Genomic DNA, 27,190 nt, shown 5'->3' with positions numbered 1-27,190 from the left:
GGTAGGAGGGGGGGGGGGGGGGGGGGGGTGGTGGTTGGGGGGGGGGGGGGGGAAGGGCAGATTAAGCCAGAGAGAAAAAGAGACATACAAGAAAAGTTTTAAAAAAAAGTTGTTGAGGAACAATTTGCTACATATAGGAGTGAGATTTCACAATTTCAGTCATTCCCTTTCTGGGCCTCTGAGGTTGAGTGGCTTTGCAGGAACATAAATCTCATAATTGAAAGGGTTCTTACGTCATTGAATACCAATCATTTTCTGCGGCTAGTTTAATTATTTGCCGCGCAAACCCAGCAGTTTTTGCAACTCGGAAAGGTTGACAGCGAGCTGCCGTGTCTGAGAGGATAACGACAGATTGGTGTCAAGGAGTTTGTGGTGATTTGCAACTCATATCGTATCTCTTCCTTGCTGCAATTGCTGGTTGTTTTATGCACTAATAATGGCAAGGGTCAGAAATACTTCATTGCTTTCCTAGAAAATTCTGCGCCAATATCATGGTAATGGTAGCATTGGTTGAATAACCAGCGTCATACTTAAATTAAGCCACTAGATGGTGACTTTGCTGCATATTCAGTGAAGGGAGAAAATTGCAAATTTTATATAAAAAGGATGTGTTTGTTTTGCTTCCTAAGTATATCATCTTCCAAAATATTTTTGGGGAGCTAATGCAAATTTCCATGATTAAAGTGCTAACATCTGATGCAGCGTATTTTTTAAAAGAGAATTTTCAACCTGACAGTTGTGCATTCCATGTTGCAAAAAGTCTCCAATGTATAGATATCCCTGTTTGCAATATTTAGGATTGTGGGGTATTTGAGCAGCATATAATTCTCCTTTAAGTTAATGAAATGTTTGGACAGTTTTTATTAGTCCTTTAACTCCATTTGTGTGTACTTAAGGTTTTCAACAAGCTTAATTGTTGTGTGGACGGATTGTAATCTTTTCACATTGTTGAAAATTTTGAGATTCTTTCATCAAATGTTTATAATTTATACATATTTTCTATTTGCAATGACATTCTCACATTTTCAATTCTTGCCATTACTTTTGATCTGGTTTGTGAGTGACTTCCAACTTTTCAAATATTCTTTTCTGAAACAGTATTACTCACTTCTAGTGCTGAGTGTTCAAGTGAAGACTATAGTCAAAGTTTAAAATGGCAAAGTAAACGTTTAGTAGAGATTTGTCCATGTAAACAAAATAAGCTGATTCACTGTATTCATTGAAAGTGAACATATAAAATATAAACTCATTTAACGATTTGAAGATTCAACAAGTCTACAAAGTTTCATGAATATTTAATTATATCTTCAATAATGAATCATTTTTGAAGTGTATATTCATAAGCTAAAGTGAAAGTCAGGAATTACAATCTTTTCACAAAAGCAGTTAATGTTTTCTTTTCTTTTCTCTTTTTACAGTCCATTCTGTTCGACATTAATCAAGCCATTTGTTTGCGCCTTGATAGTATTGAAGCTAAAATCCAGGCTGTGGAAGCAACTTGTAAAGCTATTGAAGAAAAAATAGACTTGGCTCTTAATAAACAAAATAGTCCTATCCAGGTCCCCATGGTGGCAGGATCTCCTCTGGGTGCAACACAGACATGGAACAAAGTTCGCAGGTAAGCTGCATGTTATGGAAACAGATATTCAGAAAAATGTGTTGCAGGCAATGTGTATGCAACAAAAAAGTCAATTGTTGTTTTGAAGCAGCTGAATGTTGCGTAGGAGTGAAGTCCTGATAGTTATTAATTGCCTTCACAAGTATGTGTAATGTGGGTTTTTTTCCCATACATGCAAGAGTCTCTATATAACGTTGAATATGTGATTCAGGCCTCATGTGAATTTTTTGTCCTTTTTTCTGATAACCCATATGTGTTGTATTAGTAAGCTAGTATCAATTGGTGTTGGAAACATAATTTCTGTAGCTGTAATTATAAACTTTGAGGTCACCTGCTGTTCTGATCATTTGTTTGAAACTGATGTGATTTCGAAAACGGAGATAGTACAAACAGGCCAATGGCACAAAAGAGAAACTGCCACAGCATTTTCAATTGCATATTCTTCTGTTTGCACATAGTATGAATTATTTTGCAGGCCACCTTCTAGTACCTGAATCTATGATTACTTGATTTGAAACTCTTGCTGAAAATTTAAAGAAACATGTTGTCTACAATCATATCTGACATGAGACATTTCTATTAAAAGGAAGAGTGCACCCCATACATTTATTTTAACTTGCTCCTAATTATATACGTGATGAAGAGCAGATAGATACAGTTTATTTTCAATGAATGAGCTAATATTATTCTTGAGCAACAGAATTTTGAGTTTTGCATAGTTGCCAACTGTCCATATTTGGAGGAAGTAATGTGTTTTTTTGACCCTTTCCCACTCTATTTGCATTGTACCTCCTCGAACGTTATTTATACCTTGAACTGACGATTGCTCCATAGCATTTGTAATTTGCCACTTCTGCAAACACACAATGTATTCAGCAATGATTACAATTTCTCAAGACTCTTATTTTCTCTCAGCTGACAAATGGTTTATGAGTGGAAGAAAAAGGGAGAAATAAAGAAAAAGTAGCTGAGAAGAGGAAAAAATGTTATCTGTGAAGCTCTGATTTAAAGATTCTGTCTGCCAGGGCAGAAGCCTACATGGGAAGAAAAATATAGAAGAGATTTAACTGATAAGGTCGTCCTCCAAGTTAAATACATACAAATAATTTGATTGAGTTCTCTTCTGGTTCTGGATTTTTCATTTTCTGTAAAGCTGTAAATCTGATGGTAGAATACAAGCTGCCAGTTGGACAAGATAAGTTCCTAATTTTATCTTTAAATCTTAGTTAGTGACATACCAGAGATGTACTTGGAGATGGCTCTCCACTCCTGTTGCAGTGTTATCGAAATTAATTTGCTGTAATGAAATTCCAGGATACCAAGGAACCCAAAGTGCCTCCTTGGCAACACAAGGCAACCACAGCTACAAATAACATATAGATATCAGTCGGTGGCAAACCCGCTTCTGCCTAGCTTGGGGATCCGACCTGCATTTTATGGGTCCCCAGGCTTTAATTGTTCCGAGATGGGACTTCCACCTGCTTGAGGGAGGAAGTCCCGCCTCATTGAGCTGCTGGCCAATCAGCGGGCCGGCAGCTCTTAGTCCCAGCAGCATCACTGGGAGCAGTGGCCACTGCTGAGACTGCAGCTCAGCCGAGGACATGGAGCCAGGAGTCGGTAAGTTTGGGTTGCCTCATTTGTGAAATTGCATTCAGTTAGTTAAACAAAAATCTGGAACAAAAAGTAATGGTGACCATGAAGCTATCGATTATCATGAAAACCCAACTGGTTCACTGATATCTTTTAGGGAAATAAACCGGCTGTCTGTATGTGACTTCACACCCACAGCAATATAATTGACTTTTAACTGTCCTCTGAAAAGGCCTCGTAAGCCTCATTTCTAGCAAACCACTACAAAAGATTATAGTGTAAATAAAACTGGATGGATCACTCAGCATTGACCTAGGCATTGTATTTGAAAACAACTGAAGGACATCCAGCCCAGTTGATCCGAAGCAGAGGTAGGCTCTCTCTCCCTCTCTGTGTCTCGGCGTGTGCTGAGACTCGAAAAGAGGAAAAAAAATTTAGTGACATCATGGGAATTCTGCAAGGTGATTGGGTAAGTAACAGCTGTTAGTGCATTTAAATTGCTTAGAAAAGGGGAAAGTTTTTAAAAAAAAAACCTCAAGTGATAAGGTGAGTAGTACTAAAGGGTGTTATTTATTTTTTTAAATTATTGTAATTTATTAAGGACTTTAGATTGTAGTGGGTAGTGTTTGGAGTAGAGCAAGGCCCCGAGTGGAATTAGTGTTTTTTAAAGGGAGTAACTAATTTAAAGGTAAGTCATGGCAGGAGAGCTCGCACCCGTGGTATGCTCCTCCTGCACTATGTGGGAAATCAGGGATGCTTCCAGTGTCCCTGATAACCGTGTGTGCAGGAAGTGTATTCATCTGCAGCGACTGACTAGCCGCATTACGGAGCTGGAGCTGCGGGTGGATTCACTGTGGAGCATCCGCGATGTTGAGGATGTCGTGGATAGCACGTTTAGAGAGGTGGTCACACCGCAGGTAATGGCAGCACAGGCAGAAAAGGGATGGGTGACCACTAGGCAGGGTAGTAGGCGCAGGCAAAGAGTACAGGAGTCCTCTGTGGCCATTCCCCTCTCAAACAGATATACTGCTTTGGATATTGTTGGGGGGGGATGGCCTCCCAGGGGAAAGCAGCAACAGCCAGGTCTGTGGCACCAAGAATGGCTCTGCTGTACAACACGGGCGAAAAAGGAGTGTAAGAGCCATAGTGATAGGGGATTCTATCGTAAGGGGTACAGATAGGCGTTTCTGTGGCCGCAAACGTGACTCCAGGATGGTATGTTGCCTCCCTAGTGCTAGGGTCAAGGATGTCACGGAGCGGCTGCAGGACATTCTGAAGGGGGAGGGTGAGCAGCCAGAGGTCGTGGTACACATTGGTACCAACGACATAGGTAGAAAAAGGGATGAGGTCCTGCAACAAGAATTAGGGAGCTATGTAGCAGATTAAAAAGCAGGACCTCTAAGGTTGTAATCTCTGGACTATCCCAGTGCCATGTGCTAGTGAGTTTAGAAATAGGAGGATAGAGCAGATGAATGCGTGGCTGAGGCGATGGTGCAGGAGGGAGGGCTTTAGTTTCCTGGATCACTGGGTCTGTTTCTAGCAAAGGTGGGACCTGTGCAAGTTGGACGGTTTGCACCTGAACTGGAATGGGACAAGCATCCTTGCTGGGAGGTTTGCTAATGCTGTTGGTGGTGGTGGGGCGGGGGGGGGGGGGGGGGGTGGGGATGGGATACAAAGTGGAGATACAGTAAGGGGTAATATAGAACAGAAAGTGAGTCTGCCTGGAAGGCAGAGCAAATATAGACCTGGTAAGGCACAAGGGAAAAATGCAAGGTTGGATTGCATCTATTTCAATGCAAGGAGTCTTACTAGTAAGGCAGATGAATTGAGGGTGTTGATTAGCACATGGGATTATGATATTATTGCTATCACAGAGACATGGTTGAGGGAGGGACAGGATTGGCAGCTCAATATTCCAGGGTATAGAATCTTCAGGCGTGACGGGGGAGGGTGTAAAAGAGGAGGTGGCATTGCACTGTTGATCAAGGAGTTAATTACTGCAGTAAGGAGGGATGATATCTTAGAAGGTTCCTCAAATGAAGCCATTTGGGTAGAACTTAAAATCAGTAAGGGGCAATCACTTGGCTGGGTGTGCACTACAGGCCTCCAAACAGTCAGGGAGAGATAGAGGAGCAGATATGTAGGCAAATCTCAGAGAGGTGTAAAAATAGGGTAATAATAGTACGGGATTTCAACTTCTCCAATATCAACTGGGATAGTCTTAGTGCAAAAGGCTTAAAGGGGGTGGAATTCTTAAAATGCATACCGGAGAGCTTTTTGACCCAGTATTTAGAAAGTCCGACAAGAGAAGGGGCAGTACTGGACCTAATTCTAGGGAATGAAGCCGGACAAGTGGTAGAAGTGTCAGTGGGGGAGCATTTCGGGGATAGTGACCATAACTCTGTAAGATTTAAGGTAGTTATGGAAAAGGACAAAGATGGACCAGCAATAAAGGTACTGAATTGGGGGAAGGCCGATTTCAATATGATCAAAGAGAATATGGCCAAAGTGGACTGGGAGCAGCTACTTGTAGGGAAGTCTACAGCACATCAGCGGGAGTCGTTCAAAGAGGAAATTGTGAGAGTTCAGTGCCAACATGTACCCGTAAAGGTGAAGGGTAGGACTAACAGGCCCAGGGAACCCTGGATGTCAAGGGATATAGAGGATTGAATAAGGAAAAAAAAGGAGGCTTCTGGCAGATCCCAAGCGCTGAAAACCGCGGAGGCACTAGAGGAGCATAGAAAGTGTAGGGAGGCACTTAAAAAAAGTAATTAGGAGAGCGAAGAGGGGACATGAAAAAGCACTGCCGGGCAAGATAAACGAAAATCCTGAGGCATTTAGTAAGTATATTAAGGGTAAGAGGATAACCAAAGAAAGAGTAGGGACCAACGTGGAAATCTTTATGTGGAGCCAGAGGGCATAGGTGAGGTTTTAAATGATTACTTTTCATCGGTGTTCACGATGGAGAAGGACGATGTAGGTGTAGAGATCCGGGAGGGGGTTTGTGATATACTTGAACATATTAGCACTGAAAGGGAGGAAGTATTAGCTGTTTTAGTGGGCTTAAAAGTGGATAAATCCTCAGGCCCTGATGAGATGTATCCCCGGCTGTTATATGAGGCAAGGGAGGAGATCACAGGGGTTCTGACACAAATTTTCAAATCCTCTCTGGCCACTGGAGAGGTACTAGAGGATTGGAGGATAGAGAATGTGGTACCCTTATTCAAGAAGGGTAGCAGGGATAAACCAGGTAATTAGACCGGTGAGTCTAACATCAGTGGTTGGGAAAATATTGGAAAAAATTCTGAGGGACAGGATTAATCTCCACTTGGAGAGGCAGGGATAGTCAGCATGGCTTTGTCAAGGGGAGATTATGTCTAACTAACGATTGAATTTTTAGAAGAGGTGACTAGATGTGCCGATGAGGGTAAAGCAGTGGATGTAGTATACGTGGATTTCAGTAAGGCTTTTGATAAGGTCCCACATGGGAGATTGGTTAAGAAGGTAAGAGCCCATGGGATCCAGGGCAATTTGGCAAAGTGGATCCAAAATTGGCTTAGTGGCAGGAGGCAGAAGGTAATGGTCGTGGGCTGTTTTTGAGATTGGAAGCCTGTGTGACCAGTGGTGTACCGCAGGGATCGGTGCTGGGACCCTTGCTGTTTGCAGTGTACATTAATGATTTAGACGTGAATATAGGAGGTTTGCAGATGACACGAAAATTGGTGGTGTTGTAAATAGTGAGGAGGAAATCCTTAGATTACAGGGAGATATAGATGGGCTGGTAAGATGGACGGAGCAGTGGCAAATGGAATTTAATCCTGAAAAGTGTGAGGTAATGCATTATGGGAGGACTAACAAGGCAATGGAATATACAATGAATGGTAGGACCCTAGGAAGGACAAAAAGTCAGAGAGACCTTGGTGCACTTGTACATAGATCACTGAAGGCAGCAGCACAAGTAGATAGGTGGGTAGGAAGGCAAATGGGATACTTGCCTTTATTAGCCGAGGCATAGAATATAAGAGCAGGGAGGCTATGATGGAGCTGTTTAAAACGCTAGTTAGGCCACAGCTGGAGTACTGTGTACAGTTCTGGTCACCACACTATAGGAAGGATGTGATTGCACTGGAGAGAGTGCAGAGGTGATTCACCAAGATGTCATCTGGGCATTTCAGCTATGAAGAGAGACTGAAACGGCTGGGGTTGTTGTCCTTAGAGCAGAGAAGGCTGAGGGGGACATGATTGAGGTGTACAAGATTATGAGGGGCATTGATAGAAAGAAACTTTTTCCCTTAGCGGAGAGGTCAAGAACCAGGGGGCATAGATTTAGGGTAAGGGGCAGGAGGTTTAGGGAGGATGTGAGGAAAAACTTTTTCACCCAGCAGGTGGTTGGAATCTGGAACGCACTGCCTGAAGAGGTGGAGGAGGCAGGAGCCCTCACAACATTCAAGAAGTATTTAGATGAGCACTTGAAACACTGTAGCATACGAGGCTATGGGCCACGTGCAGGAATGTGGTATTAGAATAGTTGGGTGCTGGATGGCTGGCACAGACACGATGGGCCGAAGGCCCTGTTTCTGTGTTGTATAACTCTATGACCCTGCACAGTCTTCCTCACGAACATCTGATGACTGTGGCAAAATTGGGAGATTAGTTAAGCATCAGCCTGACACATTTATCGTCACAGAATCATACCTATCACCCAACATCCCAGACTCCTCCCATCACCATCCCTGTCCCACTGGCAGGACAGACACACTGGAGTGGCAGCACAGCGTTATACAGTTGGGACAGACTGGTCGTCCATATTGACTCCGAGTCCCATGAAGTCTCATGGCATCAAGTCAAAACATGGGGAAGGAACCCTCCTGCTGATGACCACCTACCACCCTCCCTCAGGTGATGAATCATTACTCCCCCATGTTGAACACCACTTAGAAGAAGCACTGACGGTAGAAAGGGCACAGTATGTACAGGGGCTGGGGAATTTCAGTGTCTGTCACCAAGGGTGGCTTTGGTAGCACCAATACTGACTAAGTTTGCTGAGTCCTAAAAGGCATATCTGCCAGACTGGGCCTGCATCAGGTGGGGAGAGAACCAACAGGAGGGAAAAACTTACTTGACCTTGCCCTCACCAAACGACCTGTTGGAGATTAATCTGTCCATTACAGTACTGGTAGGAGTGACCACCATACACACGTGCTGGGCTCCGCTATTGTTGATGATGGAGATGTTTGTGGTATCTCCTCCTCCTGTTAGTCCTTGTGGAGACAAAGTCTCATCTTCAGTCTAAGAGTACTCTTCATTGTGTTGTGTGGCACTACCACTGTGCTGAATGAGATAGATTCAGAATAGATCTAGAAGCTGAAAACTGGGCATTCATGAGTCATGTGTAACCTCATGGCCCAGCATGTCCCTCACTATCATTACCAGCAAGCCAGGCGACCAACCCTAGTTCAATGAGGAGTGCAGAAGATCATGCCAAGTGCGGTAACAAGCATACTGAAAATGAGGTGCCAACCTGGTGAAGGTACAACACAGGACTACACGCATGCTGAATGATGGAAACACAGTCAAGAGATACACAACTTGATTGGTCAGAACAATGCCCTGCAGTCCTGCCACATCCAGTCATCAAAGGTGGTGGGCCCAATTAAACAGTTAACGGGAGGAGGAGGCTCCATGACCAACTCCAACCTCACAATGCTGAAGCCCAGTATTGGAGTGCAAAAGGCAAAGCTGTAATGCTGAAGGCCTGTGCTCCAGAACTAGCTGTGCCACTAGCCAAGCTGTTCCAGTACAGCTACAGCACAGGCATCTACCTGACAAAGTCGAAAATTGCCCAGGTATGCCCAGTCTACAAAAAGCAGGACAAATCCATTCTGGCCAATAAGAGCCCCATCAGCATTTTCACAATCATTATCCAAGTGATGGAATATGTCATCTACAGTGCTATCAAGTAGCACTTATTCACCAATAATCTGCTTGCTGATGCTGCATTTGGGTTTCAACAGGACCACTTGGCTCTGGACCTAATTACATGACAAATACATGAATAGGATGGGAATAGAGGGATACGGACCCTGGAAGTGCAGAAAGTTTTAGTTTAGGCAGGCATCAAGATCGGCGCAGGCTTGGAGGGCCGAATGGCCTGTTCCTGTGCTGTTCTTTGTTCTTTGTACAGCCTTGTGAGGTGGTGCAATTTGGTTGGAAGAATAAGTAGGCCATACCCTGCTTGGATACTAAGAGTCTAAATGGGGTAGAAGAGCAAAGTGATCTAGGGCTACAGGTACGCAAATCACAAAAAGTAGGGTTGCAGGTTAATAAGGCCGTTGAAAAGAGCAAATCAAGCACCAGGGTATATTTCTAAAGGAATAGAATTGAAAACAGGAAAGTCATGTTAAACTTGTTTAGAACCTTGCTTAGACCACAATTAGAGTACTGTGCACAGTTCTAGACTCCACGTTAAAAAGGATATGCAACAACTGGTGAAGGTGCAAAAAAAAAAGGGTGATACCGGAACTGAGAGCTTATAACCATCAGGAAGTACTGAACAGGTACTGAACAGGGCGGCACAGTGGCGCAGTGGTTAGCACCGCAGCCTCACAGCTCCTGCGACCCGGGTTCAATTCTGGGTACTGCCTGTGTGGAGTTTGCAAGTTCTCCCTGTGTCTGCGTGGGTTTTCTCTGGGTGCTCAGGTTTCCTCCCACAAGCCAAAAGACTTGCAGGTTGGTAGGTAAATTGGCCATTATAAATTGCCCCTAGTATAGGTAGGTGGTAGGGAAATATAGGGACAGGTGGGGATGTGGTAGGAATATGGGATTAGTGTAGGATTAGTATAAATGGGTGGTTGATGGTCGGCACAGACTCGGTGGGCCGAAGGGCCTGTTTCAGTGCTGTATCTCTAAACTAAACTAAACTAAACTAAGGTTGGTATGATTTTCTCGAGAAAAGAGAAGGCTGATAGAGGTGTTTAAAATGATAGGGTTTGATTGAGTAGATGCAGAGAAGATGTTTCCACTTGTAAGAGATTCAAAAACTTGGGATTATAAATGTAACATAGTTACTAATAAATCTCATCGGGAGCGCAAGAAAAACTGGGAAGAATGTGAAAGGTGCTACCACAAGGAAAGTTGAGCCAAATAGCAGAACTGCATTTAAGGGGAAGCTAGATAAGCACATGAGGGGATAAAAGAATAGAAGGTTGTGCTGATTGGGTTGAATGGAAGGAGGCTTATGTGGAGCATAAATGCTGGCACAGATTGGTTGGGCCAAGTGACCTGTTTCTGTGCTTTAGACTCCATGCAACTCCATCACTATCTTTGGATATGTCTTATCCCAGAGTTAAAGCCATGGTGATAAACAGTCTGGTCCCTAACATTGATTCTGGCCCCCATGGAGTCTCATGACTTCAGGCCAAATAAGGCCCTACCACATATCCTAAATTGCAATGAACTAATGTCCAGTTCTTGCGACAGGTCCATCTGATATTTTTGATCGTTTTCTGTAGTGATTGTTTTTCTAGACCACTTCAGAAGGCGTTGAGAGTTAAGTGTTTGCTTTTTTTAATTCTTTTTTGAAATGTGGGTGTCGCTGGTACACCCACAGTGCTATTTGGAAGGGAGTTCCAGGATTTTGATCCAGAGACTGTGAAGGAATGGCGATGTAGTTCCAAGTCAGGATGGTGTGTGGGACAGGTTCCCTTCCCTTAAGGTTTTTATGACAATCCAGTTTCTGTGCTGATCATTTTCCCTTGTGCTAGCTCATAGATTTTCAGGTGAATTGAATTCAGTTTCACAACTTGCAATGGTGCAATTTGAACTGAAGACCTGCAGGTCGCCAGTCCAGTACCATAACAGCTACATTACTACAATTATGTATTCACAGCAATCTGCTTGGTTCAGAACAAAGAACAGTACAGCACAGGAACAGGCCATTCGGTCCTCCAAGCCAGCGCCGATCTTGATACCTGCCTAAACTAAAACCTTCTGCACTTCCGGGGACTGTATCCCTCTATTCCCATCCTATTCATGTATTTGTCAAGATGCCTCTTAAACGTCGCTATCGTACCTGCTTCCACCACCTTCCCCGGCAGCAAGTTCCAGGTACTCACCACCCTCTGTGTAAAGAACTTGCCTCGCTCATCCCCTCTAAACTTTGCCCCTCTCACCTTAAACCTATGTCCCCTAGTAACTGACTGTTCCACCCTGGGAAAAAGCTTCTGACTATCCACTCTGTCCATGCCGCTTATAACTTTGTAAACCTCTATCATGTCGCCCCTCCACCTCCGTAGTTCCAGTGAAAACAATCCGAGTTTATCCAGCCTCTCCTCATAGCTAATGCCCTCCAGACCAGGCAACAGCCTGGTAAACCTCTTCTGTACCCTCTCCAAAGCCTCGACGTCCTTCTGGTAGTGTGGCGACCAGAATTGCACGCAATATTCTAAGTGTGGCCTAACTAAAGTTCTGTACAGCTGCAGCACGACTTGCCAATTTTTATACTCCATGCCCCGACCGATGAAGGCAAGCATGCCGTATGCCTTCTTGACTACCTTATCCACCTGCGTTGCCACTTCAAGACTTAAACCATCAACTGTTCAACAGCTGAGTTCACTGAGTAGTGAAACAGAACAGTTAATTGTTAGACTCCACTCTCTTGGTTGGCTGGAGATTAGTGTCAGGACATAGGTCAATCACCTGTGATGCTTTGATCCTACCTGTTCTTTAACAGTGCAATCTCCTACTGTGGTAGCTTAGTTAGGGGTGCGTTAGATTAAAAATCTGAAGGTCCTGGGTTCAGTCCTATGCTGTGGCACTGACTGGGTGAAAGTATGGCACTGTGGAGTAGTGCGATATCATCCACTTGGAATCTGAGAGAAAATCAGAATATGTTCGGAATGGTGAGAGACTTTGTGCTGTGCAGGAGCAAGAGGATTTAGGTGCACAAATCGTGTACACAAATCATCAAAACCTAGTGCACAGGTAAAAAGAAAAGTAATCAAAAAGGCTAATGCAAAAACAAAATGCTGCGGATATTAGAAACCTGAAATAAAAACAGAAAATGCTGGAAATACTCAGCAGGTCAGGCAACATCTGTGGGCAGAGAAGTAGAGTTAATAAGTCTGTGATCTTTCATCAGAACCCAGGTCGCTGACCTGAAATGTCAACTGTTTCTCTCTTACAGATGCTGCCTGACCTGCTGAGTATTTCCAGCACTTTCTGTTTTTATTTAATCATGAAGGTTTATCTCCGGGGGTTGGAATTCAAAAGTGAAAAAGTGATGCTTCACTTGTACAGAGCCTTCGTTAGACCCCATCTGGAGTACTGCTTTCTGTTTTGGCCACTAAACCTCAAGGAAGAAAATATTGCGCTTGGAGTGGGTACAAGGCAGATTCACAAAAATAAGGCCAGGGCTTAAAGGGCTAAATCATGAGAGTTGGTTGCATAAAATTGGCTTGTATTCCCTTGAGTTTAGAAGGTTGAGGGATGATCGAATTGAGGTCAATAAAATAATAAAGGGTTTCAATGGGGTAGCAACAGACAAGCTATTTTGTCTAGTAGGGGAATCCAGAACACAACAGCATAATCTTAAAATTAGAGCTAGGCCATTTAGGAGTGAAATCCGGAAACACTTTTTCACACAAAGGATAGTGGAAACCTGGAACCTGCTTTCTTTAAAGGCTGTAGATGCCAAGTCAGTTGAAATTATAGTTTTTTTTGTTGAGTCATCGAGAACAAGGGCAGGCAATTGAAGTTGAGCACAGATCAGCCATGATCATTTTGAATGTTGGGACAGGCTTGAGAGGCTGAGTGGCCTACAGTTGTTACTGTGTTACCAGTGTTTCAATTAACTTAGTTTGACTGGAATAAATGCTAAATGTGTAGCCACGACACAAACAATTCTTTGGCATGGTGTATATGACACATGCCTGCTTTGTCCATGTTTCCAATAATATCTAAAGGAAATACAGAATGAATTAGATTCTCTCTTGGTGGAGATGATCATTGCCTGGCACTAGTGTGGCGCGAATGTTACTTGCCACTTAGCAGCCCAAGCCTACATGTTGTCCAGGTCATACTGCATGTGGACACGGACTGCTTTATTATCTGAGGGGTCATGAATGGTACTGAACACTGCAATCATGAGCGAACATACCCATGTCTGACCTTATGATGGAGGGAAGGTCATTGATGAAGCGGCTGAAGATGGTTTGGGCCTGGGACACTAACTGTCGATTTCCTGCAGCAATGTCCTGGGGCTTGGATGTTTGGCTTCCAACAACCACAACCATCTTTCTTTGTACCAGGTATGACTCTAACCAATGGAGAGTTTACCCCCTGATTCCCATTGACTTCAGTTTTGTTAGGGCTCCTTGGCACCACACTCATTCAAATGCTGTCTTAATGTCAAGGGCAGATACTCTTGGCTCACCTCTTGAATTCAGCTTTCATATTTGGACTAAGGCTGTAATGAGGTCTGGAGTCGAGTGGCCTTGGTGGAACTGCAGATTATTGCTGTGTAAGTGCTGTTTGATAGCACTATTGATAGCATCTTCCATCACTTTGCTAATGATTGAGATTAGACTGTTGGGGTGGTAATTGGCAGGATTGGATTTGTCCTGCTTTTTGTGGAGCGGACGTACCTGGGTAATTTTCCACATTGTCGGGTAGATGCCAGCGTTGTAGTTGTACTGTTACGTCGTGGCTAGGGGCGTGGCTAGTTCTGGAGCGCAAGTCTTCAGCACTGCTGCTGGGATGTTGTCAGGGCCCATATCCTTTGCAGTATCCAGCACCTTCAGCTGTTTGTTGATATCACGTGGTTGAAGATGGCATCTGAGATGCTCGGGAGGAGGCTGAGATAGATCATCCACTTGGCAGTTATGGCTGAAGATGATTGCAAATGCTTCAGCCTTGTCTTTTGCACTGGCATGCTGGACTCCGCCATCAATCAAGATGGCTGAGATAGATCATCCACTCAGCACTTATGGCTGAAGTTGATTGAAAATGCTTCAGCCGAGTCTTTTGCACTGGCGTGCTGGGCTTCGCCATCAATCAAGATGGGGATATTTGTTGAGCCTCCTTCTCTGGTTACTTAATTGTTCACCATCATCCATGACTGGATGTGGCAGGACTGCGGAGCTTTGATCTGATCTGTTGGCTGTGGGATCGCTTAGCTCCGTCTACCACATGCTGCTTATGCTGTTTAGCATGCAAGTAGTCCTGTGTTGTAGATTCACCAGGTTGGCAACTAATTTGTAGCTTTGCCTAGTCCTGGCATGCTCTCCTGACTCTTCACTGAACCAGGGTTGATCCTGTGGCTTGTTGATGATGGTAGAGTGAGGGATACGCTGGGCTGTGATGTTAAAGATTGTGTTTGAATACAATTCTGCTGCTGCTGATGGCCCACAGTGCCTCATGGATGCCCAGTTTTGTGCTGTTAGATCTGTTCGAAATCTATCCCATTTAGCATGGTGATAGTGCTAATTTTCTCATGCACATTATTGTGTCCTTTAATTTTGAGGTTTTCCTTTTTCTTAAAAAGATTACTGCCAGTTTTTTTTACTTATGCATTGTATTATGAGATCTGTTCACTTAGTAATGCAGCGTTCATCAATAAGATCAACTCAAGTGTCAGAAGCTATTGGCCCTTTTTCTGATCAACACACAATTCTGGCAGTTGGCGTATCTTGTTAAACTTAAACAAGATATCTGAATTTAAAATTGTTGATCAAAGAATTGAAAACTTGCAGAGTGACCAATGAACAGTCAATCCTGCTACGAATAGTAACGTCAACTAGATTGACTTAAAGCAAAGCTCATGGTATATATTCCCGATGGTTTAATTGGTAAAATCTGTTGTATGATGCAAAGCTGTGACCAGAGAGAGGAAAGTTGCTGCAGGAGTCCATGGGTTTGAGATGAAGTATATTGGGGATGGTTATCTCCAGGACTTATAAATTTTTCAAAACAAATTGTGTCAATGTTGCAGGACTTTAAAGTTGAACTTGCCACCCCTTTTATCCTATTGTTCAGTGCTGCTAGATTGCAGACAACTGGAAATTTGGCAGATGACATATTACTATTATTTGTATGCCCTTTGAATATGCCTGCTTATATTTGGGCAGCCATCCCCTGTCCCTTTTGGTGGAAATAACAGGGGAGCTGGTGGGGTAGCTGTTACCTGAATCCATCGGCTAGGGTTATGCCACAAAGCTGGTGTAATTCCAGGGGAAAGTTATGGTTTCAGTGTCAAAACTCAAACAGGAAAGATGACAAGTGAGAGTTGTTGACTTCTGTGACAAGTTTGTAACAATTTCAAAATTGCTTTCTGTGACACGTTTTGGTAAAGTTGTTTATGTTTCTCTGTATGAGGGAAGTTGTGACATACAATCATAATTGTAGTGAATGTGTATCATTGTTAAATCATAACTATTCAAATAATATAAGTCTGGATTCCTTCTGTATTATCTTTAATACTTTTGAGAAAGTATGTATGATTGTGGATGAGCTGTGTGAAGAGAAATATTATTCCCCCTATTTTTTTACAGGATGATTCTGGAGATCAGCAGTCTGTATCAACCAGATGGTCTGATTTGGTAATTAATACATAAGGAATGGAGGACAAACAACTGCTCAATTGTACTCTTTCTGTCCAGGACAACGGCCTGGATTTTGCACTTAGTGGCAAAGGAACGCCGGTCATCATTCATCACACTTATAGCTGCCCACAGATTTCTTGCGGGCTTTTGAGCAGCAACTTATGGTTCCTGGAGAAACTTGCTAGCATGGCACGCTCTACAGAGCATCTGCAGTGTGTGTGAGTAGGGCAAGCAACAGCACGGCTCTTCACCAATCAGATTGGAGAATAATCACTGAGACACGCAGGGCTGGATTTTAATATGCAGACGCAGTGGAAGCGGGGGATCCGATGGAGCGTGGAAAACTCAGAAATATGTTAAGTGTGTCTGTTACTGGTTTTTTTAACTCGACCACCTCAATATTATTTTCCTGCCGGATTTTCAGTCCAGTCAGCAGCATTGAACGTTATGTTGACCCACATGGCACAATCTCAACTTGAGTATTTAAAGGGATAATCTTAACATGCAAGTTGTTGGAGTTGGCTGTCAGAGAACTGCAAGTGTTGCAGTGGAGTCGAGACTGGCAAAGACTGTGCCCCGCTTCATGGACACCACCCTGGATATCCTGTTGGAGACTGTAAGGAACTGGAGGCAGATACTGTTCCTTAGCAATGGGAGGAAGAAACCTGCTGCAGAGACAAAGAAGATGTGGTAGTAGGTTGTTGCAGAGGTCGGCAGCAGGAGGGTTGTTCCATGTTCTTGGATTTAATGCAGAAAGCGGTTTAATGACCTAAGCAGGGCAGGATAGGTGAGTTCAGTGCCACATTCACCTACTGCTGTGTGAATTATTTGCCCCCTCATTCTGCCTTCTCAAGCCTATTCCATAACATCATTCTTCACACCCACTTAGCATGCAGGTGCAACCATCCTTCTCTTTGTATCCACTTCCTCATATCCACATCTATCCAGACACTAGCCCACTCGCCCTCATCCTTCTGCAATGTCATGCCTTTCTCATCATCGCCCACAGCAAGTGCACTGCATTCATCAGATGAGCTCATTCCATTGCACTCACTCATACGTCTGTGCTTTCCCTCCATGCAGAAGAGAGCATGGAACACCAGGGAAAAGGAGAGAACTGGAGGGGGCCCTCCACAGATCATGCAGATGTCACCTGCAGAGGAGGAGGCACTGGAGATCAGAGGAGTTATGGTGTGGTGTCCCTTGATGTCTGAGAAGGGGAGTTGTGGAGCTTCCAGCTACCTGGTGACACAATTAAATAAAAGCTACCCACATATCATTCAATACTCAGTCATGTTGACTTGGATTCAAGAGTGAGTGAAATATGATCCTGTTCATTATGACAACTTTCAACATTCTTAACTTTGCCACAACTAATTCATGCCTTTTAACTCCCATAGGGTCTTTATGTGTGCAGTAGAAGTTGGTGGACGAGCTGAGTCCTTCTGAGGGTACACAGTCACAGGACTCATGCAGATTGTGTACCAGCTTAGATATCCATACTTCGTGGGACCAGTAAGTCAGGTAGTTGAATGGGGACAGCAGTGGAGAGTCTGTGTCTTCTTCAAGCTCTGCTCAGCTTGACACAGATGCTGTACCTCAGGGGGCCAAGGATGAATTGGAGAATTATTGAACAGCAGCAGCAGACAATGTGCAATGCACTGACAGACCTTCAAAGTGGACTCACCACAATTAGAGAGATTGGACACTAAAATAAAAGCAAAATACTGCGGATGCTGGAAATCTGAAATAAAAACAAGAAATGCTGGAACTACTCAGCAGGTCTGGCAGCATCTGTGGAAAGAGAAGCAGAGTTAATGTTTCGGTTCAGTGACCAAAGAAGGGTCACTGACCCAAAACCCTAACTCTGCTTCTCTTTCCACAGATGCTGCCAGACCTGCTGAGTGGTTCCAGCATTTCTTGTTTTTATTTATTAGAGAGATTGGAGGAGTCCAACTCAAGCTTGTGTGGGATGAGGGGGTAGGATGTCGCAGGCCACTGAGATGATGTCTTCTTCCACGGATAGATGAGCAGCGCCATGGACTGTCATATGCTCCAATTAGATTGGTCCATGCATGTCTTCAACACTATCGTGCAAACTCTGGATGTCAACATTTCTGGCACTTTAAATAGGTTGACTGATAACTTAACCTTGGCCTGACAGGGTTGCACTGATCTGCACCAGCATGATGGTAGCAGTGAAATGTGGCTGGACCGTGGGTGGAATGATGGTGGAAGATGTCATGGAAGTGGGGACTGCACTCGGAGCACTACCACTTCTCAAAGTCTGCGGGGTGGAGGAGCAAACTGACCATGGCCCTGTGATGCAGGAGGCCATTCAAGTGGGGGAAGTGAAAAGGATTGTGGTATTGGTAAGAAACAATATAATCAAGAAAATGGATACTGTTCTGTGTCGCTCTGACTGGGAGTTCTGAGGGTTGTATTGCCTGCCAGATGCTAGGGTTAAAGATATCTCCTCTTGGCTGGAGGACGACTTGAAGTGGGAGGAGGATCCAGTTGTCATGGTCCACGTAGGAACCAATGACATAGGTAGAACTAGGAATGAGGTTCTGCTGAGGTAGTTTGAGGAGCCAAAGTCCAAATTAATAGACAAAATAGTAATCTCTGGCTTACTACCTGAGCCACATGCAAATTGGCGTAGGCTCAAACAGATCAGAGAGTTGAATGTGTGACTCAAAGGGTGGTTTGGGAGACTGGTTTTGATTTATGGGCACAGGCACCAGTACTGGGGAAAGAGGGAGTTGTTCCATTGGGACAGGTTCCTCTTCAACCGGGCTGGGGCGAGTGTCTTGGTGAATCAAATAATTAGGACTGTAGTTGGGGCTTTAAAGTAAAAATAAAGATGGGGGTCAGCATTCTGTTGAGGGGAAATTTATAAGTCTAACGAGAAAAGTCAAGACTATGGGGCAGTGCAACTATTTGGATAAAGACAAGCAAAGCGACTGGAAGGGACAAAGAGTTTAATGGTAATAGTGTATCAAATCAGGTAAAAGTGGTAAAACATTAAAATTAAAGGCTCTTTATTTGAATGCACAAAGCATTCATAATAAGATAGACAAATTAATAGCACAAATAGAGATAAGTGTATTTTATCTAATTACCATTACAGAGATGTGTTGACTAAGGTTGGGAACTAAATTTTCCAAGGTACTTGATGTTTTGAAAAGACAGACACAATGGAAAAGGGGATTAGAGGGTAGATCTGACAATAATGGATGACATAAGAACAGTAGCGAGAAATGATCTTGGCTCGGAAGATCAGGAAGTAAAATCAGCATAGTTAGAAATAAGAAATAGCAAGGAGTGGAAATCAGTTGGTGGGAGTAGTTCGTAGTCCTCCTAACGATAGTTTTACTGTTTGACAGAATATTGACCAGGATATAAACAAACTTGTAATGATGGTAATGCAATAATCATAGGGGAGATAGTCTCATTGAAATATATAAGATTATGAGAGCTCTTGACAGGGTAGATGCTGAGAGGTTGTTTCCCTGGCTAGACGGTGTAGAACTAGGAGCCATTGTCTCAGTATAAGGGGTCAGCAATTTAGGACTGAGATGAGAAATTTCTTCATTCAGAGAGTTGTGAATCTTTTAGAGTTCTCGACCCCAGAGGGCTGTGGATGCTTAATTGTTGAGTCTTGATAGATTTTTAGATTCCAAGGGAATTAAGGGATGTGTGGATTGGGTGGGTCAGCCATGATCTTATTGAATAACGGAGCAGTCTCGAGGGGTCTTATGGCCTACTTCTCCTATTTCTTATGTTCTCACTCACAGTCCATCTCTCAGTTCATAGCCCATGTGCTGCCTCGTCTCCTGATGCCCCTGCACAGGTGCAGGTGGAACAGTCGTGGGGCCCTCACAGGCTCCAAAGCTCAGTGGATGTCAGCCAAGAGCATTTCAGCAGTCAGGGCAGAGATTTTGGCAGGCTGCCTCTTTTTTTAATTAGTTTATGGGATATCAGCATCGCTGACCAGGCCAACATTTATTGCCCATCCCTAATTACCCTTGAGAAGGTGGTGGTGAGCTGCCGCCTTGAATCGCTGCAGTCCTTGGGTGTAGGTACACCAACAATGCTGTTAGGAAGGGAGTTCCAGGATTTCAACCCAGCGACAGTGAAGGAGTGGCGATATAGTTCCAAGTCAGGATGGTGTGCGGCTTGGAGGGGAACTTGCAGGTGGTGGTGTTCTCATATAACTGCTGCCCTTGTCCTTCTAGGTAGTAGAGGTCGCGGGTTTGGAAGGTGCTGTTGAAGGAGCCTTGGTGAGTTGCTGCCGTGCACCTTGTAGATGATACACACTGCTGCCACTGTGCGTTGGTGGAGGAGGGAGTGAATGTTTGTGGATGAGGTGCCAATCAAGCGGGCTGCTTTGTCCTGGATGGTGTCGAGCTTCTTGAGTGTTGGAGCTGCACCCATCCAAGCAAGTGGAGAGTATTCCATCACACTCATGACTTGTGACTTGTAGATGATGGACAGGCATTGGGGAGGCAGGAGGTGAGTTGCTTGCCGCAGGATTTCTAGCCTCTGACCTGCTGTTGTAGCCTCAGTATTTACATGGCTACTCCAGTTCCGTTTCTGGTCAATGGTAATCCCCAGGATGTTGATAGTGGGGGCTTCAGTGATCATAATGCCACTGAGCATCAAGGAGAGATGGTTAGATTCTCTCTTGTTGGAGATGGTCATTGCCTAACACTTGTGGTGCGAAGGCTACTGGCCACTTATCAGTCCGAGCTTGGATATTCTCCAGGCCTTGCTGCATTTCTACATGCACTGTTTCTGTATCTGAGGAGTCGCAAATGGTGCTGAACATTGTGCAGTCATCAGCGAACATCCCCACTTCCGACTTTATGATTGAAGGAAGGTCATTGATGAAGTAGCTGAAGATGGTTGAGCCTAAGGCACTACCCTGAGGAACTCCTTCAGTGATGTCCTGGAGCTGAGATAATTGACCTCCAATAACCACAACCATCTTTTGCACGAGGTACGACTCCAACCAGAGCAGGATTTTCCCCGATTGACTCCAGTTTTGCTCGGGCTCCTTGATGCCATACTCAGTCAAATGCTGCCTTGATGTCGAGGGCAGTCACTTTCATCTCATCTCTTGAGGACTCCCAGGGCAACGCCCTCCCGACTGTACACCACTGTGCTGCCACCTCTGCTGGGTCTGTCCTGCTGGTGGGACAGGACATACCCGGGAATGGTAATGTCTGTTGAAGCCACATCGTTTTCAATATGTTGAATAGCAGAAAAAGGAAGAGTTAGGCTTATTAGTTGCACAAAGGTATGTGCAGAGGTGTCAGAAAATGGTGTTTTGGAAAGTTTATGTCCTTTACCTCACATGAATATTATTTTTCATCGCTCTCCCATCTTGCCCATTCTTGGGTGTTAGGTGGTAAGTGGCCTTCTAATTTGTTTAATGATGCATGTGAGGATAGAAATTGATGGGGACCAATGGGGGGATTGTTGAAGGGCTGGCTGGTTGGTTGGTTGCAGGACTGCTTTGTGTCACTGGCATTGTTTGGGGGTTGGGAGAACAAGAAAAGTGGTGTTTGCATGTCCTTATGTCATAGGTCCACTGGTACATTAATAATGCTGTCCCTGGCATTCGTGAGTAGCAGGGGTGCATTGCCCTGAAAACCTCCTTCCCCTCCAAATTGTCCAAGGAGGGCATGATCTCTTTGCATTGTTCCTCCTGCAGGTCCAAGCCTCGCAATTGTGCAGTGCACAACAAATCATGACCATTTATGACCCCTAGCAAGTGTATACTGAAGGGCACCTCCAGAGTTGTCCAGGCATCTCAGCATGTTGATGGCCTGTTCAATCACACATCTGATGGTGATATGGCATTCGTTGTAGCCCTCTTGGGCTGCAGTGGTTGGATTTCTGATGAATATCATGACCCAGGTTTGCAATGGGTATCCCTTGCCACCAGCAGCTACCCCTTAGGTCAGCTTCAAGGTCTGAAGAGATCAGGGAGCTTGGACTGCCACAAGACGAGAGCATCATGGCAGCTGCCCAGAATCTCCACACACCTGCATAAACATCTTTTTGTGGTTGTACACCAGCTACACATTAATGCAATGGAAGCCCTTGCAGTTGACAGATGCTCCTGGTTGTTCTGGCGGTCCCTGATTGTCATGTGTTTGAAATTGGTGGCACCTTGCACCTGAGGGAAGTCAGTCAGAGCCGCAAGGCCAGGCGTCCTCTCGTTCTGACTGGCATCACCATTGGTAAAGTTGGCGTAATCACTGGCTGTGGCAAACAAGCCATCAGTCACCTGTCTTATGCATTTGCTTACTCGGAGATCCTGCAAATGCCTCTGGTAGAGCCCTGGAGGAGGTGGAAGCAAAATTGTTGAGGAAGAATAGTGTCTTTGAGCGTCACCGGTAATACGTAGTCATCAGGTCCAGTAGGCAGCAGGTCTTCTCGGAGGCTGCAGCTGTCTTCCACCGTGTGACATGATATCCTGAGCCTCCTGAGACAATGGTTTTTAGACATGTCAAGAAATCTTATCCTCTTCCTGTAGACCTTTGAGGGTATGGCCTGCTGTGAGCTACAGCTGCCTGCTGCTGACCTCTCTGCTGTGACTCTGCAGCTCTCTGAGCAGCAGAGTGCTGTGGGTGCTGTTTCTAGTCACTTTGATCCTCATCTGAGGTCCAATCTGAGCCAGCATAAAGTGCTCCCATCCTGATGCGATAGAGTTACTTGAGGGAGTTGTAGAAAGTAACCTTTCAGCAAAAGTACTGTGAACAAAGCCCTTCTCACAAGCAGATAAGAATTGTATAGAGTCTTGGTGAGACTGTACCTGGAGTATTGTGTACAGTTTTGGTCTCCTCATCTAAGGAAAGATATACTTGCTATAGAGGGACTGCAACGAAGTGTGACGGAAACCAGACATGCCAAATGGAAACATATTAATTTTGTCATATGGAACACTATTTGAACTTTTACTGGACATTGAACATAACTTGTTTAAAAAGACCACAGAGATGAACGGCTGAAAACATGGCTGCACATTTGCATTCTGAGAGACCGTTGCATAGAAAAGCAATGGGAGTGCTCCCTGATTCAATTAGCGAGATGGGTTTTTGTGGTTGTACACCAGCTACACATTAATGCAATGGAAGCCCTTGCAGTTGACAAATACTCCTGGTTGTTCTGGCGGTCCCTGGATTGCCATGTGTTTGAAATTGTCAATAGTGATGATCAAAAGACTTTAGGAGCCATTGTCTGTGTCAGAGCCAGCACTCCACCACCCCCTTTCACCGCACCCCCAACGAATGTGTCTAGTAAACTTTGAAGAATCATCAACCCTTGCAGGCGATGCTGTTTCAAACAAAGTCACTAGTATAGGTAGGTGGTAGGGAAATATAGGGACAGGTGGGGATGTTTGGTAGGAATATGGGATTAGTGTAGGATTAGTATAAATGGGTGGCTGATGGTCGGCACAGACTCGGTGGGCCGAAGGGCCTGTTTCAGTGCTGTATCTCTAATCTAATCTAATCTAAAGAGCTGGTCACGTGACTAACGTGCTGGCTAACCTGGAAATTGGTTGAATTGTTCCTCACAGAATGGTTTGGGGCAGACTGCAATTGAATTTCAAGAAGAAAGCACCCTCTCTCTCTGTCTCTCTCACTAGCAAAGTTCCAGGAACCAACGGAAGCAGCTTAAGAGGACTTCTTCAGCCTTCTGGTACCGGCGAAACAAGTTTGAAAGTGTGCACTGGGTCCCAATGAGAACTGCAAGACTTAACTCCAATCAAGGTCTTTACATTCAAACCAAAGACAGTAACTGATTTCCATTTACCACTCCACCCACCCCACTTTATTCTTTCTCCCCCTCTGTATTTGTGTGTGTGTGTTTATCGCATATGCATGCTAGTGTGGTTGCTTTGTGTATTTTTAGTTACTTGAACTGAGTTAGAGTGTTAAGGTTAATAAATTTACACATTTCCTGTTTAAACCTAAGAAAGCCTGTCTGGTTCGTTTACAATTAGAAAGCAGTGAACAAGGACTCAACTGAGGTGAAGTTAAAGACACTGTGTTTTAAGAAGTTAAACCCTGTTGCGACCAAACCAGGAAAGGGGCGAGAGGGGAGCCTGAGACCCCTTCCTCACCTGGTTGTAACGGGAGGTTACATCCTTGGAATGGCGGGATTGTTTTATGAGGAGAGATTGAGGAAACTGGGCCTGTATTCTCTAGAGTTTCGAAGAATGAGAGTCGATCTCATTGAAACTTACAAAATTCTTACAGGGCATGTCAGGGTGGATATAGATGGGATGTTTCCCCTGGCTAGTGAGCCTAGAACCAGGGGACATAGTCCCAGAATAAGGGATAGGCCATTTAAGACTGAGATAAGGCTGAATTTCTTCATTCAGATTGTGCTGAACCTTTGGAATTCTCTACCCCAGAGGGCTGTGGAAGCTCAATTATTGAGCATGTTCAAGACCGAAATCGATAGATATCTGGAGACTAAAGACATTAACGGATATGGGGATAGTGTGGGAAAGTGATGTTGAGGTAGATGATCAGCCATGACCTAATTGAATGGTGGAGCATTTGACGGGCCAAATGGCCTACTCCTTCTCCTATGTTCCTCTGTTCCTTTCACTGGCGAGTTTCAGGAAGCCCGGGAAACTCATGCACCCGATGTTAAAGCCAAAAGTGTGTGTTAATATCATTCTAATTGACTAATTAACATATAGAATTACATGGCACATACATCATTGAAACGGGCCATTTAGCCCAACCAGTCCATGATGAGATTTCTCCTCTCTTTCCTTACTTAACCCTCTATTCCCATCTCCCTTGTATGCTTATTTAGCCTCCCTTTGAATGCATTTTTACTATTTGTCTTAATTACTTCCTGTGGTAAGGAATTCCGTATTCTCACCACTCTCTTGGTAAAGAAATTTCTTCTGAATTCTCTTTGATTTCTTGGTGACTATGTTATACTGATGGCCAATCATTTTGCTATAATAACTGACAACCCACTTCTCAGGGGTTTGCACCCATGCAGCCATGTTAAATGTGGAAGGCAATGGGTTGGAGCTGGCTTCCCAATGCACTGACGTTTTTCCCGGTTTTAACCCCAAACCTGCACCCAAACCCATGTGCTCTTGCAGGTTAAACTTCAGCCTGGAGATTCTAAATCAAGAAGTATAAATTAGAATATTGTAAAATTATGTACAGAAAGCAAAATAAAGAGGAAAGATGAAATTAAGAAAGAGATACAAGGGACAGAAAGAAGCAAAATTTTTTTTTACAAAATCTCCAAAGATAATTAAATTCTGAAGAAACTTTACACTTGAAAGATAAAATTTTCAGTGGCAGAAATTTTTTTGACCGTAATTAAGACTTATTGCACAGTTAAAACTCATTTACACCTGAATGCATCAGCTCTAATTTTTTCTGGCATGTTTAATGGGTAACTACTGGGTAAGTACAGCAACTTAAACAAAACGCAGGGGCTGAAACACTAATTTAAACAAAAACACTATCTGTGGTCAGTTGAGAGGTGACCAGTGAAAACCAGCCACTGCCATTTCCCACCTGCCCATAACAGCCCTTTCTGGCCTTCATCTGACCATTATGTAGGAGCTGTGCAGGGTGCAACAATATATTTTGCATGTTCTGTTGACTGAAATTATAGTACAGAGGATATCTCTATCAATTGGAGGATTAAGGATGTTATCTTAGAATAACTGTTCTTATTGCAACAAAAGTGTGTTGAAATTTAGTGTTGATGGGTTAGGTGTATCCATTCTTTTTGCAAGTTTTATTTCAAGGCCACATTCATAATCAAAAGAAGGAGGCTTTAATACCAGGACAAACTGGCCTGGCAAACTCTGATCTCCAATTTATGGAAAGGCTCACTGAATTCATTGTCCAGCTGGTTTAGGAATCATTCCAAACTCTCACTTCTAATTAAATCTAAAGCCTTTGTGTGGTTTGATTAAATTTTCTATGTATGAGTGCCAGATATTGTTGGATTTGTGCCAGGAATGCTTGGTATTTAGAAGTGAATTGCACAGAATGCACCTGGACAAAATAGAATTATGAGGAAATACTTTGCTTGATTTCATTTACAGTTTTGAAATGTGTGAAAATGAGGCCTGGAAAACAAACAGTCACCATATTTTATAAATTCATAGAGCCATTTGGAAAGGTAATGGCGCTCTGGTCGTCACTGTTAAGTATCATTAAAGTTATGTAGTGCTCTGTACATACATATATGATACATTACCAAAGTTTAAAAATTGTTTTACTAGAGCTATCACAAGTACAAGCAAAGGTTAGGATTTTATTCTTGTTATTAGCATTGGTGTTACAGGTAACACTGATACCACATTTGTGCACCCCATGGAGAAAATGTAAAAATGAAAATTTAGTAACATAACATATGGTTTCATGCAAGCAGTGTTTTGTGACTATCATGGCAATAGATTTTAAAGAAACTATTCCCATATCAAATGGCTCCCTGACAACTGAATAATATTTTTTTCAAAATATAAATTAAAAAGAAAATCCCTGAAGTTGCATCCTTATGCACATTGGAGCACATAGCACCACTGAATGATGTAACAGGGGTTTATGCAAGTGGTCTTTCATACCGGTTGATTCATGAACTTAGCTGCTTCTGCTTGGAGACGAGAAGCAAGAGGAGGCCAGGCTTTTCTGCACAGTGGGGGTAATTCTGACTTTTGATAGTGTAAAACACTGTGAAATACTTCTTAGTTCCTGTTGATTTGAGAGAGGGGTGTTATTAACATGGCAATTACAGTAGATTTACAACTGGTCAAAATTCACAGATGGTGTTAAATTAACAGGTTTGGAGGGGCAGCCACGGACCTACAAAAAGTGTGAGACAAAATCTGTAATTGGACAATTCAGTGACAGATGACATTCATAAGTGCACAAAACTGCATATTGGCAGGAAAAATTAAGTTGCAAAAATAGCTCAAGATGGACGTGGGCACAATACTATTTGCTTTATTTACAGCACTTAGGTTTGTTGAGTACAAGTTGAAAAATGTCATACTAAAACTGTATAGTATCATGTTCAGACTGCACTTCTGATTACTGAGAAATAATGAAAACACTCAAGCTATGGAGGAACTAAGGAGAAAAGCCACAATGCTGATTCTTAGTATCAAATAATTAAATTATGAGGAAAGACTGGAGAAATTGAAGCTTTTTAATGCTCAAAGGAGTTAGTGAGAGGAGATTTTGGAAAAGTGTATGATATTAAATGACATGTAGGCGTGGTTAAGCTGGAATAACTACTTCATGGTAATGCCAGGATACAAGAACAAGGGGTAATACATCAAAAGTGATGAAAAGAAAGTTTAGGACAGTTAGCA

General features: G+C 43.6%; 1 protein-coding gene across 19 annotated transcripts in view; it reads left to right on the top strand.

Annotated features, from left to right (window-relative positions):
- banp (BTG3 associated nuclear protein) overlaps positions 1–27,190 on the top strand; it is a 376,487-nt gene that overhangs the window by 50,494 nt on the left and 298,803 nt on the right. For all 19 annotated transcript variants that reach the window (XR_010976672.1, XR_010976674.1, XR_010976675.1 and 16 more), the window contains exon 5: positions 1,419–1,618. Coding sequence is in view for 8 of the 19 variants with exons in the window: in XM_068049289.1 (XP_067905390.1) it covers positions 1,419–1,618 (200 nt within the window). In the remaining 11 variants the exon portion in view is untranslated. The remainder of the gene's footprint in view (positions 1–1,418; positions 1,619–27,190) is intronic.

Source organism: Heterodontus francisci, chromosome 17 (genome assembly GCF_036365525.1).
Source record: "Heterodontus francisci isolate sHetFra1 chromosome 17, sHetFra1.hap1, whole genome shotgun sequence".
Lineage (NCBI taxonomy): Eukaryota > Metazoa > Chordata > Chondrichthyes > Heterodontiformes > Heterodontidae > Heterodontus > Heterodontus francisci.
The sequence above is the reverse complement of the archived record's forward strand: the minus strand, read 5'-3'. Positions and strand labels throughout refer to the sequence as shown.